The sequence below is a fragment of the Pseudoliparis swirei genome, chromosome 13 (assembly GCF_029220125.1).
Source record: "Pseudoliparis swirei isolate HS2019 ecotype Mariana Trench chromosome 13, NWPU_hadal_v1, whole genome shotgun sequence".
In the NCBI taxonomy this organism is placed as follows: domain Eukaryota; kingdom Metazoa; phylum Chordata; class Actinopteri; order Perciformes; family Liparidae; genus Pseudoliparis; species Pseudoliparis swirei.
In genome coordinates, this window is record NC_079400.1 from 12,429,369 (window position 1) to 12,446,933 (window position 17,565).

General features: G+C 42.9%; 1 protein-coding gene across 3 annotated transcripts in view; it reads right to left on the bottom strand.

The window, feature by feature from the left end:
• Positions 1–1,761: 1,761 nt before the first annotated feature.
• Positions 1,762–17,565, bottom strand: part of ca10a (carbonic anhydrase Xa) — a 209,728-nt gene continuing 193,924 nt past the window's right edge. For all 3 annotated transcript variants that reach the window (XM_056429097.1, XM_056429096.1, XM_056429095.1), the window contains exons 6-10: positions 14,576–14,671; positions 8,256–8,328; positions 5,371–5,525; positions 4,989–5,163; positions 1,762–2,864 (exon numbers count right to left, since the gene is read on the bottom strand). In XM_056429097.1, the coding sequence (XP_056285072.1) occupies positions 2,842–2,864; positions 4,989–5,163; positions 5,371–5,525; positions 8,256–8,328; positions 14,576–14,671 (522 nt within the window). In that variant the 3' untranslated portion in view covers positions 1,762–2,841. The remainder of the gene's footprint in view (positions 2,865–4,988; positions 5,164–5,370; positions 5,526–8,255; positions 8,329–14,575; positions 14,672–17,565) is intronic.

Genomic DNA, 17,565 nt, shown 5'->3' on the forward strand with positions numbered 1-17,565 from the left:
CAATGGACCATTTGGCGCGATTATTATCCATCCTGCATCATAAAGACCACGTAGAACGATGGCCTCCATAGCCGTCGGCATTCGATTCTGAGTCCCGATGACGGAAACAAGCAGCGCCAACAAGGTCGGCCTTGTTAGCGCTGCTTGTTTCCGCGTGATGAAAAATCCATCAAAGATCTGGAAGTTGTTTGTGTTCAGGTTTTAAATTTTTTTTTTGTGGATCACCTTGGCTACTTATGATTAATTCCCTGCTGTGGTGAATCTCAAACTAAAAGAAAACTGCCCAAAAATCTACAAAATCCAATAAACACACCAGAGTTATTTCCCCTGACTCGGTCTCTGAAAAAGGCATTGAGGATACTATTTAACATCTCCAATAAAAAACAGCCCAATGAAGGTTTTTAAGGGGATTTAGAGGGTCTTTACGGCATGCTAAAGAAGCTGTTTTTGCAGATTTACAGGCTCCCAGATATTTGACATAAAGCCAATATCCCTGTATCCCTGAATATTGCAACGGTAAAGTCAGGACCTGTGAAAAAGATAATAAAATAACCCTGGCAAGATGTCATTTATGAGTTGCACTTATACATTTTTAGAGCTAGTAATAGTTTTAGTGCTTGGCTGGTGCGCCATGTCTCAAACCATAAAAGCGCAGAATCATTTTTGGGATCAACTTTATGGCTAACAATAATATAATGTACATGTGGACAGTGTTTTTGCACCCGAAACATTATTACACCCACCGTGTGACACAGTGAGTACACCCGACCCCCCAGAGTCCAGGTCCCTTGATGGGCGTGAACGCCGTGTACTCTATCTTTAAAAGGCGGTCTCAAGCGCAGCAGAACCCAGTTTTATTCATATTTATGGTCTAGATGTTTTTCCGCATCAGTTTCTAAATGATTAAAAGTGATATCATTAAAAGTATTGAGATGGAGACAGGGTCAAAGATAGAGAGAGACAGAGGGACAGACAGACAGATAGAGAAAGAGGGAGAGACAGAGCCACAGCTGTGCTTGTGGGACAAAGCCACAGAGTGGAGTTATTATATTGTGAGGACCAGTGAGCTGCAGACTCCGCCTCCTCCACAAAGCAGAGGGCTCTCATTGGTTCAGTGGATCACTGAGCCTTAAACCAGTCACAACAACCTGGTCATGGAGTTCAAAACGACACCAGTTTGTTGAAGGATGCCCCATCATACAGGTCTCTGTTCAAGGCCAACAGCTTCAGGATTAGGACTCACACCTGTGTTCTGGTTCCCCCCAAAACCTTCAGGATTAGGACTCACACCAGTGTTCAGGTCTCCCTCCCCCCCCAAAAAACATTCAGGATTATGAATCAGACCAGAGTTCTGGTTCCCCCTCAAAAAACCTTCAGGATGACGCAGACCAGTATTATGGTGCCCCCCCCCCAAAACCTTCAGGATTAGGACTCAGACCAGTATTATGGTGTCCCCCCCCCCAAAACCTTCAGGATTAGGACTCAGACCAGTGTTCCGGTCCCCCCCAAAACCTTCAGGATGTGGTTGTCGTTGGGGTTATGGACATAATTTGGCGGCTGCCACTCCACCAACAGAACAGACTCCCGGGGTTATCTATCCAGAATCTACATGAATCTATTGAGATGAGCCCCCCCCCCCGATGACCTCCAACCCTGTTAGCCAGTTGTGGGGTCCTATCTCAATTCTTTCGACGGGCGCCATCATCAGCGTAGGACATCAGGCTCCTCCCCCTCCGCCGCGGTGCAGTTTTCAAAGTCAGGTTAAGATCCAACACATTTAATATGGAACAGTACAAAACAGCTACAGGTACAATCCTCATATAGTGAAGCATTTTTTTTTTGCCAAAGGGAACTTTCCAGACACATTTATTGGGCTGATAACATCACTCAAACACAGTGTATGACCATTGTAAACAATAAAACAGAAAAAAGGCATCAGCTCATACTCGAGAACCGTTCCGTACTTCAAAGTGCGCCACCAAGCTTTTTTAAATGTTCTTTTTTTTTCTTCTCTTCATTTGTGTTTTATTTTTATTTTTTTAATTCTCTTAATATATCTTTTTAAAAGTTACTTCATGACTTTTTCTTTACATATTCATTTTTCTGCATTATTGATCATTATAATATGTACAAACGAGGCCAAGACACTGATAGTTCCGAGGCCACGGGAAAGCCTGTGTGAGTATTCGCTCGTCTCCCGTGACACGACATAGAAAAACATGACGGGGCAACAGTAAGGCGGCGTTCCCTCGCTGTCACGTCTGCTGATAGCATGCCTTGTGGGTAATGGAACATCTGCGTGGGGCCGCGGTGACCACCGGGAGGACGGGGGCAGGGACTCAAGTCCTTGGATTTTCCCCAGTCAGCAACATTTCGTATGTACAAAGGCTTTAAAGTCCCAACGTCGCCCTATTGGTTAGGAGGCTATCAAATAAAAGCTTCCCTGTTTTTTAAATTTATATATATATATTTTTTTACTATGTTTCCAAGTGTTTCTTTTGGTTTCTTCCCCCCAAAAAGTTTTGGTATCAAAGTGTTGGTATAGATATAGTTGTGTGTGTGTGTGTGGGGGGGGGTAACAGGGCTTGTTAGCGTGTGCTAGGTCGAGGGGATCAAACTGTTCTCCTTGTATGAAAAGAAGAGTCTCTTCGCTCGCGATACAAAGTTCCTTAACTGGTACAATGTCCGGTGTCGTCTTTATACAATGCCATGAAGTAATCTGGGATGAGATGCAGCCTCCGAGCCCCACTTCCCATCTCTCTCTCCCTTCTCCTCCTCCTCCTCCTCATCCCGCTCTCTTCGTCGCTCCGTCCCCCGTCTCCGTGCTCATCCAAGTTGAGGCTACTTTAGCAACCACTCGTTCACTGGAAAAGAGTAGAAGGACAGGAGTGAGAATACTCTTCTATACATGCAGCGCGGCTCAGCTACTGTGGAGCCCCCCCCCCCCCCCCCACACACACACACATCATATTTCATCTTTAAAACTACACCCTAAGCGACAACAACACAAGTAATCAGTGTAATATGCTCCAAAGATTATTATTTTCTTAAATTAAAAAAATGTGTCTCGCCGTTAGGTCGAGATCTATTGGAGTATTATCTTAATCACATTGCCTTTCATCAGCTGGAAATTAAAGAGAAACACACACACACACACAGCACGGTTAGCTTCCCTTCTCAGATCACCTCTGGGGAGGCACGTAGCGGCTTTTTGCCTTTGCTCCAAAAGGTTGACCTCATATAAATCACCAAAGAGATGTATTTCATCCCTTTTAATGAGACCCCACCCCCCCCCCCCCCCCAACTTCCTCTTGAAGGTCTTTAATTCTCCCATCAATTAAGTAAGCATATCTGCTTTTTTTCTGGGGGGGGGGGGTGTTGCTCTGCGGTCCCCGGTTATGAGGACATTTGGGTTTGTTTGAGGCAGGGAGGAATGACATCTACCGTGGAATAAGAATGTCACTCTTTGAAGGACGGGGGATGGGAGGGGGGGGGGGGGGTAATAGGGCAGGGGAGAATGAGGGGGAGATGCAGAAAGAAAAAGGCAATCATGGCGAGCATGTGTGTGTGTGTGTGTGTGTGTTCGGGCCAACGGCGACGGGACGCTTCGGGGGCAAGATCAATAAATAAGTAACACAACGACTAGCAGGGACTCGGGGCTCGCCTGAAGCCTATTCACGCTTCAGGGGGTGAGGGGAGGGGGGGTATTCATCATTCTGTGTGGCAGCACCCCAGATATGTACTGGCTGAACCAGGAGGAGAGATGACAGACGGTGGCAACGCCTCCCGGGTTGCAGTGAGCCGTGATAAGACAGTTTTCAGCCAGATGGGTCTGCCGGGGCCAAACAGGTGTTCTGGTCCGGGTCACCTGACTCTGGGTCCTGTCCCTGTTTCTCTTTAGCGCGTCAATCTGACGTCAACCGTCAGCTGAGGGTCAGCGCAGCGCTGCACTTGAATTGGATATATTTATTTAATTGGTGAGAACAGTGAGGTCAAGCTATACATCTCCTGGAGTGTGTGGATTATTTTAAAGCATCGCAGTTTCTGGTTGTAGAGTAGTATTCAGGGTTCGGACGGTCATGGAAAACCTGGAAAAGTCCTGGAATTTTAAAATAGGTATTTTCAGGCGTGGAAAAGTCCTGGGAAAAAAAATCCCTAGGTTTTTGGCAAAGTCATGGAAATGTGGGATATTCATATTTTCATTCACGCTGAATTTTAAATGATGAATATGCTTTTAAAAGAATGACTCTCAAAATATAAGCCGTCATACACTCTTTCATACTCTTTCATTTTCTCGCGCTGGAAGTGAACGCACCTTAAATAAAAAGACTAATCAAACTTGTCTCTCATTCATTTGTGTCATTTAAAGTTTGACTATATGCTTTGGAATTCTCATTGTTAGTTTAATTACAACATTTTCTCACTTTTTCATGTCTACACAGAGATATAGAAAAAATGTTTGGTTATGAAAATGGGGTTTAGAGTCATGGAAAAGTCATGGAAATCCATTGGTCAACATGTGTATGAACTCTGAGTATAGACCAATCACAGTCAAGCAAACTTTGGATGACCTGTGCATTGCAACTCAACGGTAGCAAGATAATAAGTGGGTAATACACTGGGGGAAATGTAGGTTATTACCATGGTAACACCTCATTGCCCACTACTCAGTTCTCAAGTTCTCATTACTACTCCCAACTAATACTGACAACACGTTTTTATTTCCCATTGGGGCCCCTTTAAAATATCACAGATATCACACAAATTGGTCTGATTTCTGTGTATGTCATGCATCCTGCAGTAGGAACTGCAGGAAGTAGAAAGACCTCAAGGCGGGAGGAAGGGGAAGTGGATGGTTCCAACAAACAGCAATGTTGATTGAATATCATACCAACCCTTGCATGAGGATACATACTATTACATCAAATGCATGACAACAGGAACGGGCGATGACACGCCAACGGGCCAAATCAAGGTCGGGTCCCTACCTCGGTATTGGAGCTTCTGAGCCCGGTTGTTGGGGCAGTCCTTGCCCTGCACGCTGAAGTTGATGTTGGTGCGGATGCAGCGGTTGTTAAGCGGCTGGACCGGGCGAACGTTGTCGCTCATGCTCAGGAAGATCTGAGACGGCTGGTTCTGGCTCAGCAGCCGCAAGGAGTGCATCTGAGGGAGGAGGGGGGGGGGGGGGGAGCCTGTTAAAAGTTGGCCAAAGCATCTTTCATCCACTGCACTACTTTCCTCTTTGTGAGTCTGTGTGGAGGATAAAGAAACGTGTTGGAGTAAAAGCCTCGGTTCTAGGGTGACATGTTTCACAGGCAGAACAATAGTGGGAGAGAGGATTCTGGGAAGAGACGGAGGTCAACCCCTCACCTGCATGCGCGTGAGGTACACCGGTTTGTTCATCAGGATCCACGTGGCGGTCTCAAAGCACGGAGGGATGGTCATCGATCCATCGTACGTGATGAAGCTACTCGTCTCCGGGTAGATCTCCTCGATGTTCAGGGTGGTCATTAGATACGCGTCATCTGCAGGAAACAAAGAACGAGACTTTTAGTGTTTCATCAGAGAAAGCACTGTGTGGTCAGTTTCAGTTTGTACCAACGTTGTATATGTTGCACAGAAACAATAACAACAACAGATTGTTATCAGATTTAGGACTGGCTCGCTTTTGGATCCAGCCTCAGGTGGGTGGCCATTTGAGGTAACTACATGAGGCGCAATGGCTTCATTTTTCAGACGCGGATTTTGCCGGTTGCTCTGTGCGGTAGAGTGAGAGAGAGTGAGAGAGAGAGAGAGAGTTCGGAGCAGAGAGAGCTTAAGCTTAGCGATGAAGATACCTAAGGGGCGGCCCATTGAAGTAATGGTGGACCGATTTCTCTGGCAATGCATCCTGGTTTTCACCGCCTGTACAGCGAGACAACTCAGCTCTCCGGGTCAATACAGCAAGCACTGGGGAAGGTATTGATTTCATTTTGGGGAAAAAATTAAATGCAAGACTTTCACTTTCAAATTCATATGGCAAACTTGTTGGCGAATACATCCGGCATTTAGGAGTTTTGCAGTTTCTGACCAACATTTACTCTCTTTTTACCTCCGTTTTGGGAGGGAAATACAATTAAAAGTCATGGGCCACACAGAAGATGAATGAGCTGAAACTCACATTTGAGAGCTGCAGATTCAGGACTCTGGACAACAAGCAACCCCCCTCCCCCCCTCCCTCTTGTTGCATTGTTTTACGTGTATACTTTTAATATATTCTTTTGTAGATTTTTAGATGAATGTGTTTTTTTGGGGGGCTGTGAAGTCAACCCCTCGAGTACTCATCAAGCTCATGAGCTCATCCTTCATAACTCACGTATCATTTAGTGCTCCGTGAATGACGGGCTGTTGGTGTTGCAGCACAAAACCGTTTTCATCCAAACGGTCTCTGCTGTCAGGACACTAATGAGACAGACTGCAACTCCCTCTTCACACTGCAGTAACACGCTCTCAATAACGTGTCATCTGTTGGACCTCGGTTGACAAACGGACTGCCTATTATAATGAGGTCACTGTGGCGGACCACTGCGGCTTTAATGCTTATTCAGCTGTGCTTTGCATCACTGTTTAACACTGCCCCTTGTGAACAGTATGAATCAAAATGTTAAATAATAAAATGTTAAAGTTCGAAAGGCTTAATTTGAGAAAATCCCCACGACAAAAAGAAAAGTCTTCTCTGATCCTCCACGCATGAGAAGTAGTAATTAGTAGAGCTCCGTTGCTGATGTTTGATCATGTGGTTGAATATATATATAATTATCTTTGGATGGTATATACGTGCCTTTGTGTAAGCCTTTGTGTACATATGTGATTATAATACAAAATTTGGCAGCAGCACTGGACGAGGGATATGCCTCAGGCCTCATGTGTGCACGTGTGAGTCGGTGTATATGAGGGGGTTTTGACAGCTGTCAGAATCCATGTTCCTCCCCGGTTCCGCCAACCAGACCCTAAGGAAGACCCCCCCCCCTCACCTCAGAGACCTCCAACCAGCCACAAGGGGGCTGTGTGTTTATCCAGCCACTCACCGCTCCCCATTAATCCAATTATTTGTCTCTTTTATTCAGGCTAGTCCCGGGGCCATCTCCGTGCAAATTGAGCCTCTCCGGTGCGGGGTGGCCGAGGGGAACCGCCGGAGAGACGCTGGAGAACAGCTGTCGACCGCTGCCTGACATGCCGCCTCGCCGACAGCCTCCTCCGGCTATCAAGAGCTTCCATTTAACCATCTCACCGTTCCCATCCTGCTTCATCCCTTCAATTAGCACTTAGAAATGAAGAAACCATGCTATAAGGGAACAGCAACGTATAAAATGTAATTGTTGAACGGTTGACCGCTTGCTAACCCTCTTCCCCCCCCCCCCCCCAACAGCTGTTGTTTCCAATTGTAGCTTCGACACTTTAACGAGGCACGGCTGGCTTCGTTAACTTTTGATTTTTCCACACGTTGAAGAAATCTGCCTGATACTTATAAATGAAGATACAGATATGTGCATAAATAAAAGTTTGGGTTGCAGTAATAATTCAAACAGTGTATGTATGTGCTCTAACGTAAACTAGAGACATTAACATGAACGTCGAACGAGTAATCGAGTGTTACTTCAAGGACAGCTGTGTTTCGTACGACAGTAATGAGTTGGGGTAAATATTGAGCTAAAATGAAGAATAAAAATAATATGGGAGCTTGTCCCGGTTAGAGTTTAGGCTAACGTTAGCAACTTTGGATGAGGGGATGTTTACACTAAAAAGTCTTGTTCAAAATCACTATTTCAGCTAGCGAGCCCAAAAACATCGGCCTAAAAGTCTTTTTGCTTCATTTAATTTCTGCGGCCATCAAATGCATTTTTAAGATTTCACTTGCTGGGTTCTGGTTCTAAAATGAGCCGACAAACATAAAAATAAAAAAAACATTTTCCAAAGGACTTGTGAAACAATGGCTAGCTCAATTAGCTAATCAAATCTTCCGGTGGCCGTTGACGTTTTAGCTGACAAAATGGAAAGTTCTAGGGTAGAAATGGGAAGCTTCGTTCGTCTACCTCTCTCTGAATATTTAAGAGCTATCGTTTCAGACATTTTGAGGAATCTCAAGTGGTAAATCTGTCACCGTTAGCTCCCGACTCCGTGCTAAATGGTCCAGCAACAGCAAAGAAGACAAGTCTGAGGGAACACTTGGTGTTTCAAAGTGATACAGATGTTAATCACTTCACATGCAAACTTACTTTTGTATGTTATTCTGGTGATGGTGTCTCTGTTCAGCATTCGATTCAGGAATGAGTTTGTTGTCTCCGCAATCTGGATCAAAAGATAGAAAAGAGGAATACAAAGGTGAGGTTTTAATTAAATATTTAAAAAAGTCTGATCATGTCATGAATTACGAGCTCATCTCAAATGGAACTAAATTGAATCCACCCAGTTCAGTACTTTAAAGGATAATGCACGAATATGATGCCCATGAAATGTTTGAACCCACTGATGCATTTTGCACAGCCAGATGTTGCTACTCTCTTCTTGCAATGCTGCTTTGCCTTCTGGAACACAAAGGATCCCACTGTTTTCAAGAAACCATTAAGATCAGCTCACAGACATACACTGCTGCTGCCGTGACAAGAAAATAATCCATCTTCTTAATTAGCATATACGTGATATTCTTGTCCTAACTTGGAAACAAGTTTGAGTCCAGAGCTCAAAGTGACAAGATCCTTTCCAGGGACTCTGTAACATGTCATCGTCCACTCCTCTCAGCTAAATGTTGCCTCTTTCCTACCGCCAGAAGAATAAACTATTTCTTATTCAGTGTACATGTTTAAACAATTTCATACTGCAAATCAAACATTTTTACTAATATATTTGGCTTTAACGGCTTGAGTCTTGGAGTCTCTCCTGAACTAAGAGATTGGATCTCAATGTGTCACTGGAGACACACATATTATAATGTTATATCATATCTAGATACAACCTGGATAAGAGACACATTTAAATGCAATGTGTAAAGAATGAATATTTTTAAATGCACATTTAGGGAAATGAAGATTGTATTCATTTGGGAGAGAAAAAAGATCACGGGAGTGGTATATTTCTTTTTCTTAATATAAATAACTAAACTAAATTCACGTTCGACTCTTAATCTGTTATTTGGCTCACAGATGTACAAATGGCTGTTCTGCATGCTTTTAAGCAGGTGTATAGCAATTTGACAGTTATCCCAACAGTGGATGCTTGAAAGAACAGTAGGTATGCATTCAGATGACATATATTTTTCGAACAGCAGGATCTGTAAGGCTGTTAGAGTAAGCACTGCAACTGTGCATAAAATTGGCGAAAAAGGGGAAGTGAAAATAGAAGGAGAATAGTGCACCAACTACTCTATGGTAAACACATCGACTGGAAACACATCGACTGCCATTGATCACTTTGCAGCCTGCTTTCACCCAGAGGAACACAGTAAGTCTAGTTAAAGGCAAATAAACTGCATTCAATCTTAGAGGGGGCGTGGCTTATCTCTGTGGCTTTACTCCGTGGAAACAGTTATCATCTTCTTCATCCACCATGGAATAAATAACCACTAGTTCTGCTTTATACTTGTTGTGGAAATCCCACAAACATCGGAACATCTAACACCATTGTGTTCAGGTGCATAACATTCTTATATAATATATATATGTCATATCATAGGCTGACACACATCGGTGACTTTCACCGACGAGAATTGAATAAGTGTTTCTAGCGCTACTAGAGGAGCAGCAGCCAGTTAGTTTCAACAACAACGGCACGACGTCAGTGATGACAGGCGGAGGGTCTCAACGCTGATTGTCTTTCACAACTCATTCTCGGCACCCGGAGAAAATTATCTTTATTTGCGTCACACGGTGACTCTTAATAGTCTGCGCATTGACTTTGCATGGGATCTACTTGTATGAAGAACGCTTTTGGTGTGAACGTAGTTTAAGATTAGGGCATGTAAATGATTATGTCTTTGACAAGTAAATGACGAGGGAGTCTGATTAGACTTATTTAAAACACATGGTCATGGTTATGAAAAGATTGTAGTTATAAATGGCGATAACTGTGGGGAAGGTTAATCACAGGTTCTCCTGCATGAAAATCAGACTCACTTAGACTTTCTCCTACTGGTACTATATGCTATTTTTGGATTCGTGAAAGTCTTTGAAATGGTTGAGGTTAGGCATGACCTTAAATGGTTATTTGGGTTGTGCTGTCTGGCTAAATGGTAACCCTCACTTTTTGAAAGTCTTCGAGATGGTTCAGGTTAGGCCTGACCTCAAATCACTAACTTAAAGGTATGTTGTCTGGCTAGAGGTAGTGACTCTGGCACATCACGGGATACCATCTAAACACAACCCTGAACGTGAATCACTATGTGTTCAATGTTCCAATTTAGGAGTAATTGCTAAGGTACTGGGCTAATATTAACTCTGCTTCCTCCCCAGAGTCTTTGTGACTTCACGTCTCATAGGGTCCATTGGACCTGGCTGGGTCTGATGCCATGGCTCTGCTGATACGCCCCGCCCACTCCTCCTCTCTTACTCCATCTGCCTTATGGATTGTGGAGATCTGGATCGTGGTCCATGCCTACTACCATCTATTCATACACTCTGTTATATTCATTGAATGTGTTTATGTAACTCTCTTCCTTCTGTACACATGACATATATTGCTTCTGTCCATCCTGGAGAGGGATCCTCCTCTGTTGCTCTCCTGAAGGTTTCTTCACTTTTTCCCTGTGAAAGGGTTTTTTCTAATTCTTGGGAGTTTCTCCTGATCTGTTGTGAGGTCCTCTGAGGCAAATTTGTAATTTGTGATATTGGGCTATATAAAACAAACTGACTTGAATTAGGTTAAATAAATAAATAAAAACATTTCTTGCCAAACCTAGCCAGCCTTCTGTGGATTCTGTGGTCTCTTTTAGAACATCTATTTAAACTGCAGCCGATTAACTGCCCACAAAAGCGTTAGAGACAATTTTAATTCCTAACTGCTCTCTTACTCTACTTGAACAACTTAATTGTTCAGTATCTTTCTCCCCCAACTTCGAGACATGCTTACTAATAGCTGAAAGAAGCGGCCTTCTTTTGACTCCTCTTTGCCTTCCTCCCTCCTCCCTACTTTTTCTCACTCACGCTCGGTGGACTTTACAACTCTAATTGCCGAGATGTCTTTGGGCGAAGTGATTAGAAAGAGATGTGCTCATCTCGCCCCTCCCCACACTGTAACTGAAACTACTTAGTCTTTGACCTGTTCCCTGTGCTCTTCAGGCAGGCAGTATGCCTTTACTAGTCACTCATGCTGCTCATAGGTTTTCCTACTTTCTGTCTCTCTAATTCCCATACTATTCTTCGAAAACCACCAGAGGCGATTCAGTCATTCAGTGTTCTTCTATTCCAGAAATGGAGTGAAAAAACTACAGACACAAGATAATCACAACATACAGCTTGAAGATTCATATATTTCTTGCAGTTACATCAATTGATGATAAAAAGAGGGAATAAGTGAGGAAAATGGCCTCGCTTTCACGGCAAAACCCATCCTGCCGTGTCTCTATTGTGCATGTTCAACTGTGCCCCCACCTAGATGCAATCACCCACTGCTCTCTTCAATGGTGCCTCACGACTCTACGCCTAGAATGTGGGCCCTTGCTGGCACTCTGACTCACAGCAATAGGACTTGTTATCTGACAAGGCCTTGAAAAGCGAGAAAAAAGCTTATATTCTAAAAAAGGATTTTGTCTCCTCAGGACTACTACCAAAGAGTCTGACAATTTGCCAGCTTTAGAAACAGCCCAGTCACCAAGCTGTTGCCATTGTACGTTCATTCAAACCATAAATAATTGAAAATATTTTTTTTCTCATTTCTGCAGATTTTTCTGCATTGGGGCGTAATGAAGTCTGCTAAGGACAATTGTTAGAAATTTACTCTAATTCTGTTTTTTACTTATGTCACTTTGAACCATGAACTTTTTTGTACCTTCTTTTTTACTTCAAATAAGTAGCTCTGTTCCCTAAACCCAACCATTAATTTCACAATGTTAACCAAGTGGCCTTTTGTGCTTCCATAAGCTTAATACTAGACTAAGATATGATATAAAGACTGATATATGGTGACTGGTATGATCAGATTGCAGAGCTGTGGTTTCATAGCCATTTGCTCAGGCTGTTGTGTACCGAGCACACCTGCAGCACTCCACTCCAGAGCTCAGCTTCTCCTCTGATCCACTCTGCTGCTAGTTGGAGGGTGGAATCAAGACGGGTTGACCTAGGTTCGCGTTTCCTCTGTCTCTTCAAGTCTAAATGATGGTCCCATTGATATTGGGGAGCTAATTAGCAGTTAGCAGCTGAACTTTCCCGGCCTTAGTACTCACGGTGCCGAGGACGTCGGCTGCCTCTCTGTTCTCTGAGCCTCTCATTAAAGATGGCAACCTCTCATACACAACAAAGAGAGTAACGCCACCGCTGCTGACACAGAGCCAAGGAGCACATCGTTTCTCCCTGCAGGATAATTGGATTGCTAATTGTTTTTGAGGTCTTGACTTAACAATGTAGAAGATTTCAGCGAAAGACACAGCACGAGCAGGAGAGGAGGGGTGGTAGCACCAAGTCATGATGGATAATTTAGCCTTCTTTTAAACCAATATGTGGCTATTAGATACACACACAGACTAGTCTCACTTCCAAGAAAAATTGGCAGCTGGGCTAGCCCATAGCGTCTTTATAACACTGCACAAAGCATTAATGAGCATCTGTATGAGACACACCGGGCTCTCAACAAATTCCAATGTAAAGCCATCCTCCTTCTTAATAGACGCTCAGAGAAACTGACAAGAGAACAGGAGGCACAGGAGACACATTAAACAGACACCGGACGTTCATCCATGATACTGCCGTTTGTGTGCCATGCCAATCTGAAAAGTAATGGTTGACATTTTGTTCCCGAGAAGATGGAACTTCATTTAAAAAAGACACGACGCAAGTAATTGGCGGAATCACACGCGCAGTCCAAAGCTAATGCTAGAAGGGGTACCTTGAGCGTCATGGTTAAAAACTAGGGCCCTCTGACCAAGCAACAATATTTGACAAGATGGGAGTGAGAAAGTGTTGAACAAGCAAACTTTTTAACCCAAAATGCGATGTTTTTATGAACCCTAACTAAGAACTTTTCTAAACTAAAGCTAACCTTCACGGTTTCAAAACTAATCCACATGGTCCAATATATACCGCCACGGTTTCACAATGTTACCCGTACATGCTACAACATCAACAGCAAACTGTAACCACCGTGCTACAACTTTAACGGCGTAATTGTACCTGTTTGTAAAAAACGTGCACATTTTCATGAAAGACATTTTGACATGTCACAATAAGAAAACACAAAGTGAATGACATCTGATTCCTAATTAGCTTCTTCAGTGGAACTTTTCACAGGAGACATGTCATAGCCGGATAAGCAGGAGCCATTGTTAATGTTTTAGTAACAGCAGTGCTGTTATGACAAGTCAAAATGTCTGCTGTCGAAAAGGCCTATTGTACTTCATGGCAGAAAGTACGCAGATCATTTTCAGTGCCCATGAAAGAGAATTTGTGTCGCTAGGCCTGCTATTATACTTTGGGTCACGTAAACCTGAAGTGTGATGTTGCTATGCAGTCAGCCACCTGAGCCCTGCTTGATTTAATTATATATTATTTTTCCTTTTTTACTTCTAGAATGTTGATGCAAACAATATCAGATGGATTATTTCTGCTACTGATGAACGTGCCTACATGTGATAATTACGAGGCCAGATCTCTCTGGAAATTATTTGTAAAATTCACCACAAGGGTTGTGTTGATACCAGAAGGATATGTACGACATCCGTTTGTTCTTATTTGACCCTTGTGTTGCCTTCGGGTCAATTTGACCCGATTCAATGTTTCACCCTCCTGTTACCTTTATATTTACTAACATATTTTACCCTTGAGGTCAATATGACCCCAGCTATTAAAATCTCCAGAAAATTATTAGAATTAATATTGTTTTCCAAGTTTAAGTGTGAGGTACTTCATGTTTGTTTGTTGACTCCCGAAAGAACACCGACATTAAACATTGAATCGGGTCAAATTGACCCGAAGGCGACAGGAGGGTTAACTGACTTGTGTCGGAAGAAGATTGCGAGTTATGACACAAAACATGCATTGCTTGGGTTTAAAGGGTTAATAATTTAAATATGAATGCTGTTTTTATATTTTTTCACGGCCTGGCATGTTTGACCATATTGGATGTTGCACAGAAAACACCTTTAGTTGAGTGTGTATATACAGTATAAAGTTTCTTACACAGGGATTTTATCTGGTGACTCAAATTCAATACATTTATAAAACTACTGTCCAATGTTAGGATTAGAATTCTGTTGGATTCTCAAACTACAACCAATTACAAAATATCATCGCAGCTGCCGGGTCATGACACGCAACAGAAAAGAGTGCTTTTGAGTGAGCACAGCCTACACACTGGCAGGCAGCAGGTAATTAAACATATGGGGGAGACTTACCTTCATGAATATGGACACTATGACCAATCCATTGGGGCTTTTAGCAGCTTCTGTATAATTTGTGTACAGCTCATGATTGTAGTGGATCAGTTGAACCTGGAACATAGAGAAAGACACAAAAAAATCACATTCTGAAAGGGCATTATGTAAAAAGTAGTGCTGTGAAAAATAACGCGTTAACTCAGTTAATTAAATTCCAGGTTTAACTAGTTTTTTTTTTTTAACGCATTTAACGCATGCGCAGAATGAGCTTCCAATCCGTCTGTTGTTGGTCGTCGGGACGAAAAAAAAGTCACTTGCAAAATGAGCTTCCAATACACCACTTCAATCTGAACTCTGTCCGCTCTCATGCAGACGGTCTGTTCATCGGTAATGATCCTTCCGCAGGTTCACCTACGGAAACCTTGTTACGACTTTTACTTCCTGTAGATCAGGGGTCTCAACACGTCGATCGCGACCTGCCAGTCGATCGCGGCGTAGTGTCGGTAGATCGCATGACATTAAAAAGATTGGCCCGCCCCCTGACATGTTCTCTAGAGCACGTCTTTGTTCTTTTATTAAACTAGTAAAAAGTAGACCTTAAATTAGCGCTTGCAACTAAGACAAATAATGAATCAATAGCCAAAGTAAAAAAAACTCCGATCTGCAAAATGATCCAGGAAAAGTGGGAAAACCCACCTATCTGCACTTTGTGTGTGTTTTTTGTATTTATTTTGTATTATGTATTCATTGGGTATCCTTAAAAAATATCATTCTGTAAGAAAAAAGCTATTTTCTCTCTTTGTATTCACACGGCGATCAAAATAGTTTCAATAGTTTGCTCAAATTCTGCATATTTTCTTTCTGCTGTTGGTTGAATTTGGATTGTATGAACCCATTAATGGCCAGATCTGACACATCGCACCTTGAAACATCAGGAAAGTGAGGCACAAAGCTGATCTACACATTCAATACAAAATAGTGGGAACATGGGAGCTGAACAGCCCTTCTCGTGAGTCGGTATCACATTTACCGAAATCTTTCCTCCCTGCTACATCAGATCAGACCATTTAAAAGGGAAAAATCAATTGGGGATCAGATGTCTCCTATGATTTCACAGACACTCAATTTAATGGAAGGAGGTGGTGTTCTAAAAACATTTTTTTACTTAGCGTAGACGCGGTCAGAGATAATAAGAGGGGCATAAAGAGGCGAGGGTTCTGTCATCATTTGATTCAAAGCCAGCATTTTTTCTCAGGCAGAAGTGAGAAAGCCACTAAACCATCTCCCATCATGAGGTTAATGTTCACTGAGGCAGATGCTTCATCCACTCTAGCTGTTCAATATTCCTGCCTTTTAACGATGGTTGGACGTGGGCAGGTGGCGCGGCTCAACTTCAAACTCCTAAGTGTGGAAACTGCTGAAAGAGGAGCCCACCTTTTTTTTTCTTGACAAAGAGCCCATGAATAGGAAGTTCAAAACAAGCACAAACGAATCCCGACGTTTATATTTTGAAGAATATTTTCAGGTGTATATTTCATGCCTATATTATTTAGTAAGTGGAAAGCTGAAAGGGAATGCGGAGGAGGTAGAGATGGGGAGCGACATGTATTGAGATGTCATGGTTCATACTCAGTGTCTTAACCCTTAAGCACCAGGGTGCTACTGAAGTATACACACATTTGAACATTTCTTTAGTGAGTGATTGGTCTTGTATTGACAATACTGGGTGGTCTGTGATCTGGGGGTTGAGGGCGGGACTATTGCCAGTCGACTTGCATTGTGGGCGTCCAGAAGTGACCACATCCAAAAACTTACATCAACTTTATGGCCTATTCTACTCTAAATTAGACTGAGGGAATAAATCAAGCTCAACTTTTGTTGGATGACATCCAGCAAGATGCTGTCTTGACCAATGAAATGTTCCCGATCCATTTCTCTGTATCCTCTTGCCTTCTTTTTTGTTTGTCTAATAGTTGACCTACTCATGCTGCATACACAACTTTATGAATTACCGGCTTTATGGAGACAGGAAGTCATTATTTCAAATTAAATAAAATCCAATACCAATGTATTATTCTGACTCCAACTGCTCTTCTTGCCGAGACCCGTCCCGCTTAGCTGGTTGAGACAATCGGTTATGGTTAGGCGTTGGCCCTGAGTACAGTCGGGATTGCCCATTGGTCAGGGCATTGGACCAAAACCAATCAAGTTACCAGTACCTCGGCGAGCATGGACGCCAATCCTAGCGCTTGAATGCTGCACAGGGCGGGTCGTGCATAGAGGAGCAGTGGCAATAATTTTAACGCATGGATAGGCAGTAATGTAATGCCTCCTTGTGGCCATCGGATCACAGACGTTGGATTTTTTCTAAACTCTGCATTGAATCCAGAACTAAAGTGGGAAATATAAATTGGTAATGGGAGAGTTGTCATAGACAAAATAAATTGGATCAAGCCAAATTAGCATGTTTTGAGAGTTTCCTACAAAATAAGAAAAGATGATGGTTTATGGTTGTGCTGATTATGACCGTCTAACATCAATGACACGCAGGTGCTGTGGTGGTTCTGTCCAGTTCTGTTTAATTCCAACACTGGGTTAACCGGTGTGCACACGGCTCTCTTGGTCTGTCCTGACCACAGTTGCTCAGTCCTGTATAACCACTTCTCATTACCTTAATCAGCTAAATTTACAGCCAACTACAGCAACCTAGGAGTTGCATTGCCTTTACGCAGTGGTACTTCTATGTCTTTTATAGCAATAAACACAATCAACTGCTATGAATATAAAAGGCAGTAAAGCACTTATTTCAAGCACAAAAAGGCTGTAATGTTTTTTCAGATCTCTCCCAAAGGCTCCTACGCTCTCTCGCCCCACGTCCATAAACTTCACATCCGCACACATACTGTACCGAAGAATATAAATACACAAATGTAAGAGGAGAGTAATTATGAAAAGCTCGATTGGGGGGAGCGCAGAGCGACAGAACGTCTATAAATGCAATCAAGCGG